This window comes from Diabrotica undecimpunctata, chromosome 7, assembly GCF_040954645.1.
Source record: "Diabrotica undecimpunctata isolate CICGRU chromosome 7, icDiaUnde3, whole genome shotgun sequence".
In the NCBI taxonomy this organism is placed as follows: Eukaryota; Metazoa; Arthropoda; class Insecta; order Coleoptera; family Chrysomelidae; genus Diabrotica; species Diabrotica undecimpunctata.
In genome coordinates, this window is record NC_092809.1 from 60,223,182 (window position 1) to 60,239,903 (window position 16,722).

Here is a 16,722-nt window from a genome sequence, read left to right on the forward strand (position 1 = left end):
TCTCGGGATTCTGGAGTATTTAATGTTTTGTACTTCGTGTAGTCCTCTCCTTTCTCTTTACATTTCTCTTTTATTTTTTTCTAAACCATGGTGTATTTTTGTCTTCTACTTCTACTTCTACTCACAAGCCATAATAGGTTTTTATTAAAATGTAAAAAATTGAAAAAATTGAAAAAATAAAAATTAGGCTCCAATCTTTATTTTTTAAATTTTAAGGGACAGGCTCTATAGGATTTGACAGAAAGTTACCATATTTTGCGTAAGGCAGCTTGTTTGTGTTTGTGTTTGTGTAAGTGTTTTTCCGGTATGTAAAGGTTATTTTAGAGTGATTGAGTTTCTGACTTATATAAATAATTTACATATTAATTTCGGAAACGGTGATGCTTACCTGGCCCAAGGAAGTCCAGATTTTTCAAACATAAGTTGAATGGCTGGAAGAGTGCAGTTATCAAATTGACCGAAAATCCATTCCCTTCCTTTCGTAGTTCCTAGTGGACCAACCCAGATCTTGCCAGTGTCATTCAATACGTATTCTTCTAACAGTCTGGTTTCAGGCATGTACACCATATCGTCTAAAAAGATTAAATGCATTGGTATATATATATATATATATATATATATATGCACTAAAAATCCAATTAAATTAAAGCGATAAATTCAACAATGGCAATACAACTAGCAATGAGATGACGAACAAGAACAAACTAGCACCTTTGCTGACCAAATGTATAAAACGAAAATTAAAAAAATCGGTGTTTGTAGGCACATTAATAAACATCTGAGATCTAAAATAATTTTAAGAGAGGCTATAATTGGAGTGTATAAAACCATGGTATAAATAACAGTAACTTTTGCTAGCAGAATCGAGACTTGGCGAAATCTGGAAAAGCATTAGAAAAAGAGCTGAAAATATGGAAATGTAAAAGGGAAAAAGAAACCATTAAGAGTGCTATTAAGAAGATATATTGGTGTTTGGAAAAGGGTAAACGATAACTATACGACTATTCCTAGAACTCAAAATAACAAGATTAATATGATAAAAAAAATTAAACAGGAGATTGTTAAGCCATAGAGGAAGTCAAAGACCAAGAATTAGATATCAAGATCAAATAGAGTAAGATATAAGGAATCTTGAGAGTCAAAAACTAGACGTAGTAGGAAGTAGTGTTAGAGATATAGGAAATCTGGAGAGAATGTATACAACAAGCCTTGCACGAATAGTCCTGTTATGCTATTATTGTATAACACAAGTAGGATGTGTTATACATCCTACTTATTGTGAAGTGTGTACTAGAAAAATTTAAGATAAATGTGAAAACAGGCTTTTTAAAAAGATCTGTAATAAACCCTAAGATCTAAAGTAGTGAAAAAGAAAAATTAGATATCTGTAATATTCTTGATTATGATAATTCATTTATTTTTGTTATTTTATATTCCATATAAGTGAATAATCTACTACATTTTTCAATCTTTAGTAGTATTTTTTTGTTTTCATATATCCCAACATTCCTGTGTTGGTAAATACTGTCATTTTGAACGCCATTTTTGAAACTCGAATAACAATTTGTAGAACATTACAATAATTTAAAATATACATTTTTAAATAAACATAGATAAGTAAAAACTTACGACAATTCCAAGGATTGCAAATGAAGTAGAGATCTCCTGGATAATCGAAGACTATTGGTTCTTCAGCACTGTTTCGTACTCGTGTTTCAACTTTTACAGCCCAAAGACCTACTGGAATACTAGGAGGAGAGTAGATCTAATAAATGATAAAAAGAGAAAATTTATAGTAGAATTCAAAGCAAATAAAAAATTAAATTGATTGATACACAACAATTATCCAATATTTTGATTTTGTATGTTCTTATCATTAATTTTTGTTGTAGAATCCTAATGAGCTTGCGTGAGTTATAGTTTTATGTTTAATTATAAATTTAATTATATCAGCGTCATAGACGGTTAAAGTTCTAGATAACTGATCTTAATAAGGCATCCAACTCACACTTAGGGCTCTAAGTAGCACATTCCGAGTACATTGCTATGTAGGTTAAACTAAGTAAGCGTAGCAGATATGACGAAAACTACTGAATGATTACCGTCATAAGCAATTCTGCACTTATTGGTCAATGACTTCGAGCGAACGAGCTGGTTGATAGACAGATGAATTAAATGACTTGGCTTTCGGCCTATTCCACTGCGACCTTTTCAGATCTATTGTGGTCCTCCAACTCTAGATTAAATTCTCTAGCCTAACCCTTTCTTAAGGTCTAATAATTTCGGGACTGAAGCTTCTATACAGCTCTTTGCCGGTGGCTTTTCTTCGTATAATACAAAGAACCGCACATTTTCCAGGTTATCACACTGACATAAAATGTGCTCCTTTCTTCCAGGTGATATAATCTGTCTAGGTCCTCATCTGCCAATTCCATCAGCTTCAACTGCCTATTTAGCTTAAAGTGCCCTGTTAGCAGACCTACTATGGCTTTTTGACTGTTTTCCTATCTTTGGTTATTAGGCAAATTTTACCGTAATTTTTTGTCCTGGTAAACTCCTCCACCATTCCGGAGGTTTGTGAGCTACCCACTTCTTTTACTCTCTTTGCAACGCCACAGAAGGGTTCCGGTCCAACGAATCTCATTGATGAGTTTTATTTGACCTTATGACCCTCGTACAGTGGTGCCCAGGCTACCGTATCTAGCTACGGCCTTCTAGTGTATTTAGGACATCCACATAATCCCTTTACTAGCTTAGAATCGACCTCTACAAAATTGAGTGCCTTAAGCGTTGCTTGGCTATCTGTGAAGATGACCATTGAACGGTACGTTATTTTCTGAATTTATATTTCTTTCACGCAGTAATGGATTGCCATTATGTCCTCCTGGGAAATTGTGACATCCTTAAATAGACTTGCCAGGAAAAATATTCCTTGCTTTGTACCTACTATACCGGCTCTTACACCCTCTGATAAAAAATAAACGAAATGGTAAATGGTACTCAACGGCATGAGAATACAAATGAAAATGAAAAACGACTGTATTAAATTACATTATGATTCCTCAGGAAAATCATCATGATATCAACACCATAACTTAAAACTGTTATTAATTATGGAAATCGAAGTCAAACCAGGCGGTCAATAAGCGAAAACCTCGTGACAAAAACCACCAGATAAGAAAGTCTAGCTTAGCAATACAATACAACAAATAAAAAGATTTAAAATGGATCTACTATAACAATTATGTCATATGACCCAGATTCAGGAATTTCTATGGCTTATGACCGTGTATTACTTCGACATTGTAAATTTTCATGTGGAATGATGCCTCCGCCATGGTGATCGCTAACGTCGAATAATTTTAATGTGGCACAAAAAAAGAAAATAAATATAAAACTTGATTATATTTAACAATTATCTATGGAAAATTCAGTATTTAATTTATATCAAAGATAAAATTCTAATTCAAGTGTATAATTATAATTTTTACCTGTAATTTTTTCCCTAAATTTTTTTTGAACATCCCATTTATTTACAATATGTAATAAGGATTACAATAAGTAAATTGTTTAATTAGATTACAAGAGACTTGCAGGAAACCGTCCAGTGACAATAACCTATTACACCATAATTTTAGTAACAAAATTATTTGTGACTCTGATATAATGTTTATAATAAATAAGAAAAAAAATTTTTTTTATTTAAAAGTTTAAAATCTTGTTGGTAGATCGCTTGGAGTAAGACGCTATAGCCTTCTGTTTGCCTGGGGCCTTCGCTAGCCTGTTGGGGGGGTTTGCAGTCGTCTGTCATATTTTTAGGAGTAACTGGCAATTTCTTCTTTGGCAGTTTTCATCTGAAGATCGCGATTGATGAATTCATTGGGCATGTACCACGGTGCATTTGTGATAATGCGGAAGGTCTTCGATTGGAATCTCTCCAGTATGTCCATATTGGATCTTGACGCAGATCCCCACAGTTGGATCCCATAGCTCCATATTGGCTTTATCACTGACTTGTATACTAGGATTTTATTGTACAAATTCAGTTGTAATCTTTTTTCTATTAGCCAGTACATTTTACTAAGTTTCAGACCCAAATGTTTTCTTTTCGTGAATATGTGTTTCTTCCACGTTAATCTGCGGTCGAGGTGCATACCTAAGTATTTTACATTATCCTTTTGTTGTAGTATTTGGTTATTTAATGAGACGTTTGGACATGTACCTTTTCGATTAGTAGACGTTATATGTGCTGACTTGCTTTCGTTAACTTTAATTCGCCATGTTTGTAACCAAATCTTTATTTTGTCGAAATTGGTCTGGAGCAGTTGTGAGGCGATATACGGGTTTGAGTGAGCCGCAAGGATTGCTGTGTCGTCTGCGTATGTGGCTGTGACGATGTTTTGACTTCTAGGAAGATCTGCTGTGTAAAATAGGTAGAGAACAGGTCCAAGGACACTATCCTGGGGTACTCCAGCTTTGATTGGATATAAGTTAGTGCACTGATCCTTTACTTTTACATGAAAATGCCGGTCGGAAAGATAGGACTTGAGGATTAGAAAGTAGTTGAGAAGAAGAACTTGTCTTATTTTGTATACCAGGCCAGTGTGCTACACTTTATCAAAAGCCTGCGAGATATCCAAAAAGGCTGCAGAACAGTATTTCTTCTCTTCTAAGGCTTTGTTTATGCAATTGCAGATTCGGTAAATTTGCTCAATGGTAGCATGCTGTTGTCTAAATCCAAACTGGTGGTTGGGTATTAGCTGCTGTTGTACGAGGATTGGCTGTAATATGTCTAGTTTTTCAAAAACCTTTGACATCACTGAAAGTAGACTGATAAGTCTATAGGACTTAACCTCTTCTACAGGTTTGCCTGGTTTGGGTATTAAAATGATCTGTGCAACTTTTCACAAAAGGGGATAATAACCACTTCTTAGGATTGCGTTAAAATCTGTGTTAAAGATTGCACTCCTTTCTTGGGAAGTTTTTTTAGAACTTTTGCAGTGATTAAGTCGAACGCTGGGGACTTCTTCGGATTCAGATCTATTTGGATTTTTTGAAAATTTGTTTGGTGGTAAATTTCTCCAATGGTGCTTCTAGTTGGTATGAGGATTCTAAATACGATTTATATTATCTTCTGCATCTTTGGGTTGTTAGGTAAGTCTTTTTGTACGATTGCTTTTGTTTTTGTAGATGTTGACTGCCAGCCAGCTTCCTGAATTATCCTATTTAATTGATTTACTGCTTCGTCAATATCGCCATCAGATTTTAGTGGGATGTTTAGATCCAGTCTGCCATCAAGAATGGCCCGGAATTTAATACAATTGGTATATTTATTACTAAGATATGGCTGAGATTCTGTTTCTAGGATATTTGTGAATATCGTGACCAAGACAGGAGAGTGGTCGGATGAAAATCGACAAAAGTCTTGAATTTTGTAGGTGTCTGTGGGCCAGTAAGTGGGTTCGCCAGTGGATATGTATTTAAGATTGTTGGTTTCCACTGCCATATATAATTGCCTACCTTTCGGGGTTATTAACTTGGATCCCCAGTGAGTGTGTTTTGCGTTATAATCGCCGCCTGCTATTAATCTGTTTTAAAGGGTGTTGAAGAATTCTTGGTATTGATTTTTGACTATGGTATGTCGTGGTGGACTGTATATTGCAGTTATTGTTAAAGGACCGTTCCAGTCTTCTATGCTAATACTTGTTGCTTGTATATAGTCTCTTTTAAACTTATTTAATTCATGGTGTTTTATCGATGACTTGATTATGATTGCAGTTCCTCCATGTGCAGTGTCATCTGGATGTCTGGTGTTATATATTACATAGTTGGGGATTTTCAAATAGCTTCTATTTGCAAAGTGTGTTTCAGAGATTAACATTATGTCGATGTTGTGTATTAATATAAGAGCTTTAACCTCTTGAGCATGATTTGTTAGCTCGTTGGCATTCCAAATAGCTATTTTTAAGAGTTTGATTATTTTGTTAATTTAGTGACGACGCGACGGTGGTGAGCAGATTTAACATTGTACCCATCTAACCATTTGTTCCATCAGGACTTTTAACATATTCTTTAGTTCAGCCATGTCATTTGAGACGGGAATAGTAATAGTAGTTACTTCTGTTTGATTCGTATTACTATTAGGAATTTCTTGTGTTGTTAACTATTTGGGCGAAGGTAACTCCTGCTTGAACATGCTGTGAGTGAATAATCGGCATGTTAGGCTTGGGTCTAATCGTTGCGAATTTTTTTGTTTGTAGCTCCTTGTATACTTTTTAAACTTTGTAGTTTGCTGGCTGGTCTCCCTCGCAGAGTACACACTTGACGTTGGAACTTCTTTCTTTTCTAGTGCATTTCTCTGTTGCATGATCCCCAGTGCACTTTACACAGCGTGGTCTAAGGTAGCAGTATGACTTGGTATGTCCGTATCGTTGACATCTAGAGCATTGTGGTATCTCTCTGTTTTGGTACGGTAGTTCAATTTTAATCTTATGGTTTCATAGAAACTCTGTGTCATATATATTTTTATTATTATCAGCTAGGTCGATGAAAAACATGGATAACTGGTCTTTAGTTTTAGGGTGTTTGATATTCCAAATATTTCTAACAGTGTGACCTTTCTCTTATATTTCCTTTTTTATAAGATTTTTGTCCATCGAGTAATGCATGTTCTTAAGAACAACCCTGAAACTTCGCCCGTTTTTTATCTGATAAGTATGAAACTCTGTCTTCTTTTCCGCTAGGGCTTTTGTTATTGTACTATAGTAGTCAGCAGTTTTTGGCTGGACTTTAACTTGATCGGAGCTAAGAACTTTTAATTCATAATTGTTTTTGGCGATTTGGTTTAGTAATTCGATAAGTGGGGGTATGTGTTTAACCCCCTTAATAAATATTGGAGGCGGTTTGGTTATGTTCTCTTTTTCACTTGTGCTTTCATTATCATTAATTTCATCATCTTTTGATTCACTATTTAGTGCATCGAATCTGTTAGAAGTTGGAGTCGGCGAATTCAGCAAGTAATTGTTTATTTTGTTTGCTTTACATTTCTTTTGTCTGGACTAGTTCGTTGCCTTTTGTTGGAGTTTTCGACTTTTTTCCACATTTCGGATTTATTTAGAGGGGTCGAAGGTAGGTTAATACATTGGGTTTGCTGTAAGGGTTGAAAGTAAGACGTGTTTAAAGATTAAGAAATTTGCGTATTACCTTGTAATTGTTGATCAGTGCACATTTGGTATTGTGGATAGTACGCCACTGGCTGTTGACTCGTAGTTGGCTCGCAATTCATCGGCTGGTTTGATTGCAGAATATGCTGGTTTATCGCTGTAGAAGCGAAGGCCATTTTCGTTTTTTGGGTCCCATTAACAATCACTTAATTTGTTTCACGACAAAAAACTGGATTTTTATTTTTATTTTTATATTTAACTAAAGATAAACAGAATGCCGGTAATATCGACTGTCTTGTTTGAAATTCAAACAGCGACTAAATAAATTTTATATTTATGGCGAATGACATTATATATAAACGCATCCACCCAAAATTTAAAAAATTAAAGCCCTGAGATTTTTTACTCATATTTATTTAGATATTCATGTTACACTGTAAAATTTAGATATTTAATATCTCAAACAATCTTCTTCTGCTGCACTCCATTACTGGAGGTTTGCGATCACTACATCAAAATGTTCGCTATTCTGCGCGATACTTAGTAATAATTATTGTTGAACGTTCATGTCCGTTCCGAGCCATAGCATGGCTCTTCTGCTTACTCCACCACGACCCTCAATCTTTCCTTTAATTATTATTCGTAGCAGGTTATATTTGTCATTTCTCATTATGTGGCCTGGGTACGAAGTTTTTCTTTTCTTAATCGTTGTTATAAGTTCGAACTCTCTATTTATAGTGTTTAAAACTATTCGAATCTCAAACAATATTTGCTTTATATTTTTGCGCGGAATTTTAGCCGCTATTCTGCTAATAAAAAAAGGCATTTCATATTTTCTCATTCTTTCTTCTACAAATTATATCAATCCTGGACGTTTATATCACTTTTCATTCACAATCCACTAGTGCTCTCGAAACAAAATATTTCTCTTACTTCTTTACCAGTCAAAAAAACACGGAAGCTCCAAATTAAATGAAAACGTAAAATGCTCATCAGTTTCTATATCACAGTGGTAGATTTACTACGCAATGTCTTCCAAAGTTTTTCTCAGATATCCTTCAAACGAAAAATGTTTGTATAATCAACAGGGTCAAAGTCATCGGCATTTTAAAATCAGAGAAAACTAATTGTAGATAAAATTAATATCTACACAATAGAACAAACATGAAGAATGTCCTAAATGAGAGAGTGTATAACATAAGTTGCTGGATACAAATATGAGAGCTCTTACCTGTAATATAGAAATGTCGGTTTAAAAAACTATCCAAAGGTACAAGTGATTTATTAAAGGGAGAGAGGGAAGTACAATTGGCATAAATAAAATCAGTATAAATGACATAAATTACCGACAACAAATTCCTACTACTAAAGACTACTTACTAATTAATACAAGTATTTCGGATGTCTATGTGCGCTATTGTCCATCCTAGTTACTATTACGAAGATCCTGAATGAATATAGAGATATGCAACTACCAACAGAACTATGCAAAAAATGCTTCTAAAACTTCTGGTTTACACAGGGCACTACTAACTTATAATTGATTGCTCTTATACCAAAAGTGGGACAAATCTTTGACAGATTGGAATTCGTATAAATTTATGTGGAGTAAATCATGGTACAATGAGAAGTTTGAGGGCTTCTGCAAACAGAGATGTTGCTTTGTGGCCGACTTAATTCGCTCTCTCCTCTAGGCAGCTGCCCGCTGTCCGGAGAGACTTTTTGAAAACTTAATATGTCTTATGCGCACAAAAACACTAAGCACTGTTGACTTTACTTTACTTACTTTACTTAATCAGTAGAACCCATTTGTACCTTTCGGTGTTGGGCCGTTTACAATACAATTCAATAAATTACAATATTTGACAGTCTTTTGAGGTGTCCTAGCTCTTAACGAACTTTCTCCATTCCTTCCTATTGGATGCCATCTGTGTTGCTTCCTGCCAAGTCTTACCCTTACTCTGCAGTATCTGCGAGATGTCACTGTTCCATTCTTTAATGGGTCTTCCTCTTCTGTTCTTCCCTATTGGTTTGGCGTCCCACACTCTTTTTACTTGTCTATTATTGTCCATCCGGGTTAGATGTCCGAACCATGCCAATTTTTTCTCTTTGATTGACTCGAGTATCGGTTTGATTTTGAGTCTTTCTCTTATTTCTTTATTTCTGATTCTATCAGTTCTTTTTACTCCTATCGTTGTTCTGAGGTATTTCATCTCTGCTGCCTGAATTCTGCTCTGATGTCTTTTGTTTAATATCCAATTTTCTGCTCCATATGTCACTGTAGGTCTATATATTGTTTTGTATATTGCCATCTTGGTCTTTGTTGATATTTCTTTGTTATTAAGGAATCCTCTATTTAGTGCTTGGAATAGTTTTCCTGTGTTTTCCATTCTGTTGTTAAGATCATCCTCGATGTCTCCTTTGTTGTTGATTACTGTTCCTAAGTATTTGTATGAATTTGTCTGTATTATTTTTTGTTGGTCTATCATTACTTCTATTTGATCTTCCGTCCCTTGTTTCGTTGATATTTTCATTATTTGAGTCTTCTCTTTGTTTACGTTTAAGTTGTATTTGCTTGCTTCTAGGTTCCATTTCTCTAAGTTGTATTTCAGTTTTTCTGCAGTTGCTGCAATTAATACTATGTCGTCTGCAAATATACACATCTCAGCATTTATCATTTGCATTTTGTTCCAACCGATGCAGTATTTCTTGAATGTTTTCTTATATTCTTTCACTATCTCATCTATTACATTTATGAATAGTACTGGGCTGAGACTTCCCCCTTGTCTAACTCCTTGGGTTGTTTCAAATGATTCTGACTGTATATTTAACATTCTTACTGTATTTGTTGTTTTCATGTATATACTCTTTGTTGCTTCTATCAGTTCTTCACTTACTTGTTTCTTCTTTAGGCTTTCCCATATATCTTTTCTTTTGACTGAGTCGAATGCTTTTTCCATGTCTATAAAGCTCAGATGTATTTCTTTATTTTTCTTTAAGGCTTTTTCTATTACTTGTTGCATGGTGAATATATGGTCTTGTGTGTTGTGTCCTTTCCTGAATCCACTTTGTACATCCTCTAATTTATGTTCTATTTCTTTTCTAATTTTCCTTTCTATTATGGTTTCGTATACTTTTGCTGCTACACATAGTAGTGATATACCTCTATAGTTCCTACAGTCTCTTGTGTTTCCTTTCTTGTATATAGGTATAATTACTGCATTTGTCCATTCTCTGGGTATTACTTTTCTCTTCCATATTAGATTATATATGTATAACAATTTTTCTTTTGCTTTTACTCCTATATATTTCATCATTTCTGGTGCTACTTCATCGCTTCCTGGTGCTTTTTCAATCTTTATCTTTCTTATTGCTTCTTCCAGTTCTTCTTTTTCTATAGTTTCTGGATTTTCCGTGTTTCTCATGGATACTCTCCTGTTGTGGCTTTCCTTCTTCATTGTATTCGCTTGATTTCCATTCAGTATCAGCTGAAAATGTTCCCTCCATCTTTCCATTATTGTCTTATCGTCGTTTATTATTGTTCCTTCCTTGTTCATTATTTGTTTCAGTTTCGTTTCTTTGTTGCTTCTTAGGTTTTTCAGTGTTAAATAATTTTACGTTTTCTTTCCTGTTTTCTTCCATTTTTTCCCCGAATTTTTCCCAACTTTTTTTTTCTCTTTCTTAACTATCTCTTTAACTTTTGTTCTTTGTCTCTTATAATTTTCATATTTTTGTTGTGTTTTGTCTTGGATGTATTCTTTCCATAATTTCTTCTTTTCTTTTATTTCTCTTTTCACTTCATCGTTCCACCAAGATGTTCGTTTCCCTCTGTTGTTATTTCTTGTGGTTCCACATATTGATTTTGCTGTTTTTATCATCGCATTTTTAAATTTTCCCCATTTTTCTTCTATTGTTTCTGTTATTTCATGTTCATTGTCCATCTCTTTCTCTAGTCCTTCTGAGTATCTTATTCTCGTTGTTTCTTCCCTTAGTTTATAAATTTTTATTATTTCTTTGTGTTTTCTGTTTATGTTCTCATTTCTTTTTATTTCTTTTCTTTTGCTTTTCAATGTGGTTTCTAGTAGATAGTGGTCACTACCAATTTCATAACTCCTTTTTACCCTTACGTCTCTTATCCAGTTCTTCTCTGTTTTTTGCACTATAGTATAGTCTATAATTGATTGTTCGTCTCTTGATTTGACTTCTCTTGTGATCTTGTGTATCCTTTTATGTTGGAAGTGTGTGTTCATAATCACCAGGTTATTGTCTAGACAGAATTCGAGTAGTAATTTTCCATTTTTGTTTAGTTTGTCCTCTCTATAAGGTCCGATGACATTGTTCCATTTTTCTGTTTCTTTCCCCACTCTGCTGTTCATGTCTCCTGTGATAACAATTTTCTCTGTACAATCATTTATCACTTCTTGTAATTTGTCCCAGAATTCATTCTTTTCGTTTTTTGTTGCATCTTCATCTGGTCCATAACATATGATTAGGTTTGTATTGGTTTCCTCTGTATCCATATCTATGTCTACTCTTAGTATACGTTCGTTGTAATATATCCAATTTTTTATTTTGTTGATACTCTCCTTCCTTATCATGCACGCTACTCCTGCCTGAGCTGTCTTCGTTTCTTCCACTCCACTGTATATTAGTATCATTCCGTTTTCTAATATTATTGATCCTTTTCCTTTTTTCTTTGTCTCTGTTATAGCTACTATTTCAATGTTCTTATCTCTAATTTCTTCCCCCAGTTCTATTTCCTTCCCATTTATACCTCTCACATTCCATGATGCCATTTTCCAAATTGTTTTGTTCTTTTCTGTGTTTAAGTTGTACTTCAGTTTGTTTTTACTTCCGTTTGTTTTATCTTTAGATCTGCTCATGTCCCTGTTCTGTGCCTGTTTTGTTTCTCGGTCCGTCATTGTGTTTTCTTCAGCTAGTTTTTTGAACCAGTTGGTTCTGTATTGTATGTTATTTTTTTTTATCCGGCTTGTTTTTTGATTCCATTTCCACTTAATGCCTTCTATAATTATGAAACCATATCCAATTTTTGTCCTTTTCCCATTAGTCTTTTCATCTGCTGCTATCTTCCTAAGATTTCTTTGTATCTCTATCTCTTTTAATGTTAGGTCACATTCTATATATACTCTATGTTGCTTATAGTTTATTAGTTTACCCTTGGCTTTCAGTATTTTCATTTTATCTTCGAATTTTTTACATTCGATAACACACATTGTTTCATTTATCTTTTGTACCCTATTTATTTCTTATTTTACTCCCATTTTTGTTTCTATGAAGTTCTCCAGTTGCTCTACTTCTATTGTGTCTATTGGTAAGCCTCTCATTATTAGGTTATTTTTCTTCTTTTCTTTCTGACATGCTTCCAAGGCTATTTCTATTTTATCTATTTTTTGTTTCATCGTTTTCATTTCTTTCTTTAGATTTTCATTTTCTCTTATTATTTCTAACATTTGCAATTTGTATTCACTATTTTCCTTCCTAATTTCTTTTAGTTCCTCAATAATATTACCCATTGTATTTTTTATCTCTTCCAGATCCCTGTTTTTCTTTTTATTATCGCTTGCTATTTCTCTCTGTTGACTGTTGACACTGTTGTCAATTATATATTTACACAGTTGGAAAATTATTATTTAAAGTGGAGTGATTATCAAAATACTCAATTAAAAATATTTTTAAATAGTTTTATACGTTCAAATGGATTTATACGAACACTAATGGTACATAAAGAAATTAACTCCAAATTTAACTTTTAGGCATAATTTACAAATGTTTCTAAAAACTGTTTTATAACAAGATTAATAAAACAATACTTTAACACATACTTATGGAAGAAGAGTTTTCAACCAAACCGAAGCTGTAGAGATCAATTACTCTACTAGTACTATAAAAGCAACTAAAATTATCTTCTGTTTTTATTAATTTATCTGCTGCATACGATACTGTGTGGCAAGAAGGGAGTAATATGATAGATTAATAACTGCTTGAAGATTATTTATGCGTAAAGATCACGGATGTCATCAATGCCATGTTATCCAATAGATGCTTGCAAGTAATCCTAGGCGACAAGTCTAACATTAAAATTGGGCAGTGGCTTTCCGCGAGGATCGGTAATGACTCTTCTGCTCTTCAATATTCACAAGGAAATCATATCAAAAAAGTTCGGATAAGCCGATAACTATACTACAAGCTATATAGAATTAGAAACTACTGAGCAAAAATTTACCAACCACTTGGCTACCCTCGGTAGATATTTCTGCAATTAATGATTGCAGGTGAATGCGCCGAGACCAAAGTAGAATGCTTCTACTTAAACAACAGAATGACAGGTGTCACACTGAATAGAACGCTTAGTTTTAAATATCATCTTAGGAAGACAACTGCAAAAATCAGAACCCGTAATAATATTCTGCATAAGCCATGCTCTAGATCTGCCTCCGTTGCATAGTAATACGTACTCAACTTAACCAACCTATGCGTAGCGTATTAGGTGCGCTTACTTATTGGATACCTGCGCTGAGCCACAGGCTTTCTTTCATACAAAAATCTAGAACATGTGCTTTAACGCCGATTTAAAATTAACCTTGAGTCTAAGCTACGCTCTCTTGTTGAAATTCTCTTCGCTAAAGAACTCCGCTCTTAAAACTGCAAAAATACTAGTCGAAAAGAAATTCAACATTACTGAATGCTGCACAGAAGACTGAAACAAAATTCATAACCTGCAAACTGGAAAATGCATTAGTTATAAGCAAACTAAAGGGTTTCCACCAATGAAAACTAATCTGGGCAATACTTAACAAAGGAAGAACGAAAATAAATACTCTTTTCACTTTGCAGGTTTGGAAACATACCCTCCCTAAACTGGGACTATGGTGCAGCAATAGAAGCTATTAAACACATGTTAGAGGACTTCCTTATTAGATCATATAGTCGCATACCATCCCAATTTTTGTTACAACAAAAAAGTTAATTGCCTAGGCCTAGCAGCTTTTGAAGATGGCGCTGTGATAAGTTTTTTAAACGCAAAACGGATTTCACCTGCTGACATTCATCTTCAGTTAATCGATAGGAAAAACTACATATCTGTCCAATATTCAAACGAAAATTCACGATAAAGATCGGAGCGGAAGGTCAGTGTCAGACGAAATTGTCGAAAAAGTTGAACTAATATTGTTTAAAGATCAGAGATTTACCATTAATGACCTTGCTTTGTGTATTCCTGAGACTTCCCTCACCACAATTCATGCCCAGTGGTGAGGCTTCTTTATGACAACGCTCGACCTTATGTCTCACATCAAACTGCACAACTGCTAAGAGAATTTTCCTGGACTGTTTGGCTGAGTTTGCCCTATCTCCCCTTCAGTCCGGACCTAGCACCAAGTGATTATCACTTATTTCCAAAATTAAAAGAACATTTGGGTGTCTTTCACTTCAGTACCGATGATGAAGTCAAGGAAGAAGTTAGTCGTTAGTTATTTGGAGCGTTGTCTGCAAAATTTTTTGGATGGAAATAACAATTATGGATGTATAACAGTGAGAACAAAAATAAAGCTGTCTATTTTTAAAATTCATGACAACTTTATTTTACAAATGGTCCTAGTATTTTTAATTGACGACGGATTTTGATTTAGCACTTAAAGTTATTAAGGTAAAAATTGTCAAAACGGAATGAATCACTTCCGGTTTTGAGAAAATTAATAAAAACTGTATAACTCACAAACGACGGTCGATATGCTTATTTTGCTAACGGATGAGTGATAAGCGTGCAAAAATACGTCTAAAACATGTCTTAGTTGACTTCCGGTTATAAAAAATTTTCATTTCCACTCAAAAATTTTGTTGACTTCTGGTTTATTTTTGATCTTTTTAAATTTAAATTTAGTCATGGAACAACGATTTATTTGATTTCGATTTACAACTTTTCTTGCAAAATAAAAATTCGGCCATAAAAATGATTTTTGGGCTTATATAAAAAAATTATTTTTTTAATGTTTTCCTTTCTTTTTTCTACTATTATCTACTTCTATTTTATTTTTTTATTTTGTTTAGCCACTATTATTGAGCTTGTCTTGTTTTTACCAGGACGGGTCTCATTTATACAAAATTCCTTAATAAAATTAAAGTATGGATATTTTGTGTACACGTGTTTTAGTATACGCAAGTGTTTTGGGTTATCGTAGAAATAAATACTTACCTCCATTGTTAGACTTTGGCCTCTCGCTTCCAATACGTTTCCAAACCACATAGGTTTTTCTGGATCAATATTTGATCTTTTAGCAGGATCAACCACAAATATACCAGCAGTACCCTTAATAGGATGAGGACGTGGACCTAAAAATATAGGCAATTTGATATGTGTTTCGCGTTTTTAGTATACATCAGCCAAAGTTATTCAGGCAAGAGAAATTTATATTGGATTATAGTAAATTTAGTCAAGTCGGCATAGCATTGGACCTTGCATGGCAAGCTGCCCAAATTTTATTATTTACGGGGTCAATAGTAATGTAAATTTAAAAGAGCTACTGAATTCAGCCGTTGCGTTAGCCGCCATCTTAAAAGCGATTTTAAATCGCGATTTTAAAGGAGAACCGGTTTTGTTCAATTTCTTCGCCATTTTCAACTTTTAGGCAGAATAGGTAACGATTAAAATTGTTACTGATACGATTTTATATAATTTTCTTTTTACAAATTTTTTCGTGCGGTCGATATTTTCCGAGTTACATGGAAAAATAGTGGTCTAGTTTATTCTTAACTTTAGGACATAAATGTACATAAGCAAAAATAAAGAGAATTATATTTTATATAATTTTGATTTGTTTTATTTTTTTGCTAAAATCAATATTTAAGGTCATAGGTTTATTCCCTTCTATGGCTTGCTGCTGATGACATCACCGTCTAGGGTCTGTTATGCTAAGGACCTCACATATTGACCTCAGTAAAAAATGAAAGACATCAAAATTATATAAAACATAATTCCCTCCATTTTTGGTAATGTACATTTATGTCGTAAAGTTAATAATAAATGAGATAATTCAATAATTATATTTAGTCACTATTTTCCTCTTTAACTCAAAAAATATCGACCCCACAAAAAATTTGTAAAGAAGAAATTGTAGAAAATCGTAATTGCAACTATTTAAGTCCTTATAGTCCTTAAGTCCTTATCCTGGGGCATGTTATGCGTAATGAGAGATACAACCTACTTCAATTGATTATACAAGGGAAAATCCAGGGCAAGAGAAGTGTAGGAAGAAGAAGAATCTCATGGTTGCGTAACTTGAGGGAATGGTACGGATGCACATCAATTGAACTATTTAGAGCAGCAGCATCTAAGATCAGAATAGCCATGATGATTGCCAACCTCCGTCGCGGAGATGGCACGTGAAGAAGAAGAAGTCCTTATGATTTTGTCCAAAAGTTGAAAATGGCCGTGATATTAAATAAAAATAATTCATATAAAACCAATCGCTGAAAAGTCTTACGCTTGCGCATTTGCCGCATACGTACTACTTCAAATATTGATTTTAGCAAAAAGTGGAGA

At 33.9% G+C, this 16,722-nt stretch overlaps 1 protein-coding gene across 1 annotated transcript in view; it reads right to left on the reverse strand.

Moving 5' to 3' along the window:
* LOC140445404 (hemocyte protein-glutamine gamma-glutamyltransferase-like) overlaps positions 1-16,722 on the reverse strand; it is a 60,025-nt gene that overhangs the window by 24,005 nt on the left and 19,298 nt on the right. Inside the window, exons 3-5 of the mRNA XM_072537406.1 lie at positions 15,376-15,512; positions 1,630-1,765; positions 389-572 (exon numbers count right to left, since the gene is read on the reverse strand). Of these exons, the coding sequence (XP_072393507.1) occupies positions 389-572; positions 1,630-1,765; positions 15,376-15,512 (457 nt within the window). The remainder of the gene's footprint in view (positions 1-388; positions 573-1,629; positions 1,766-15,375; positions 15,513-16,722) is intronic.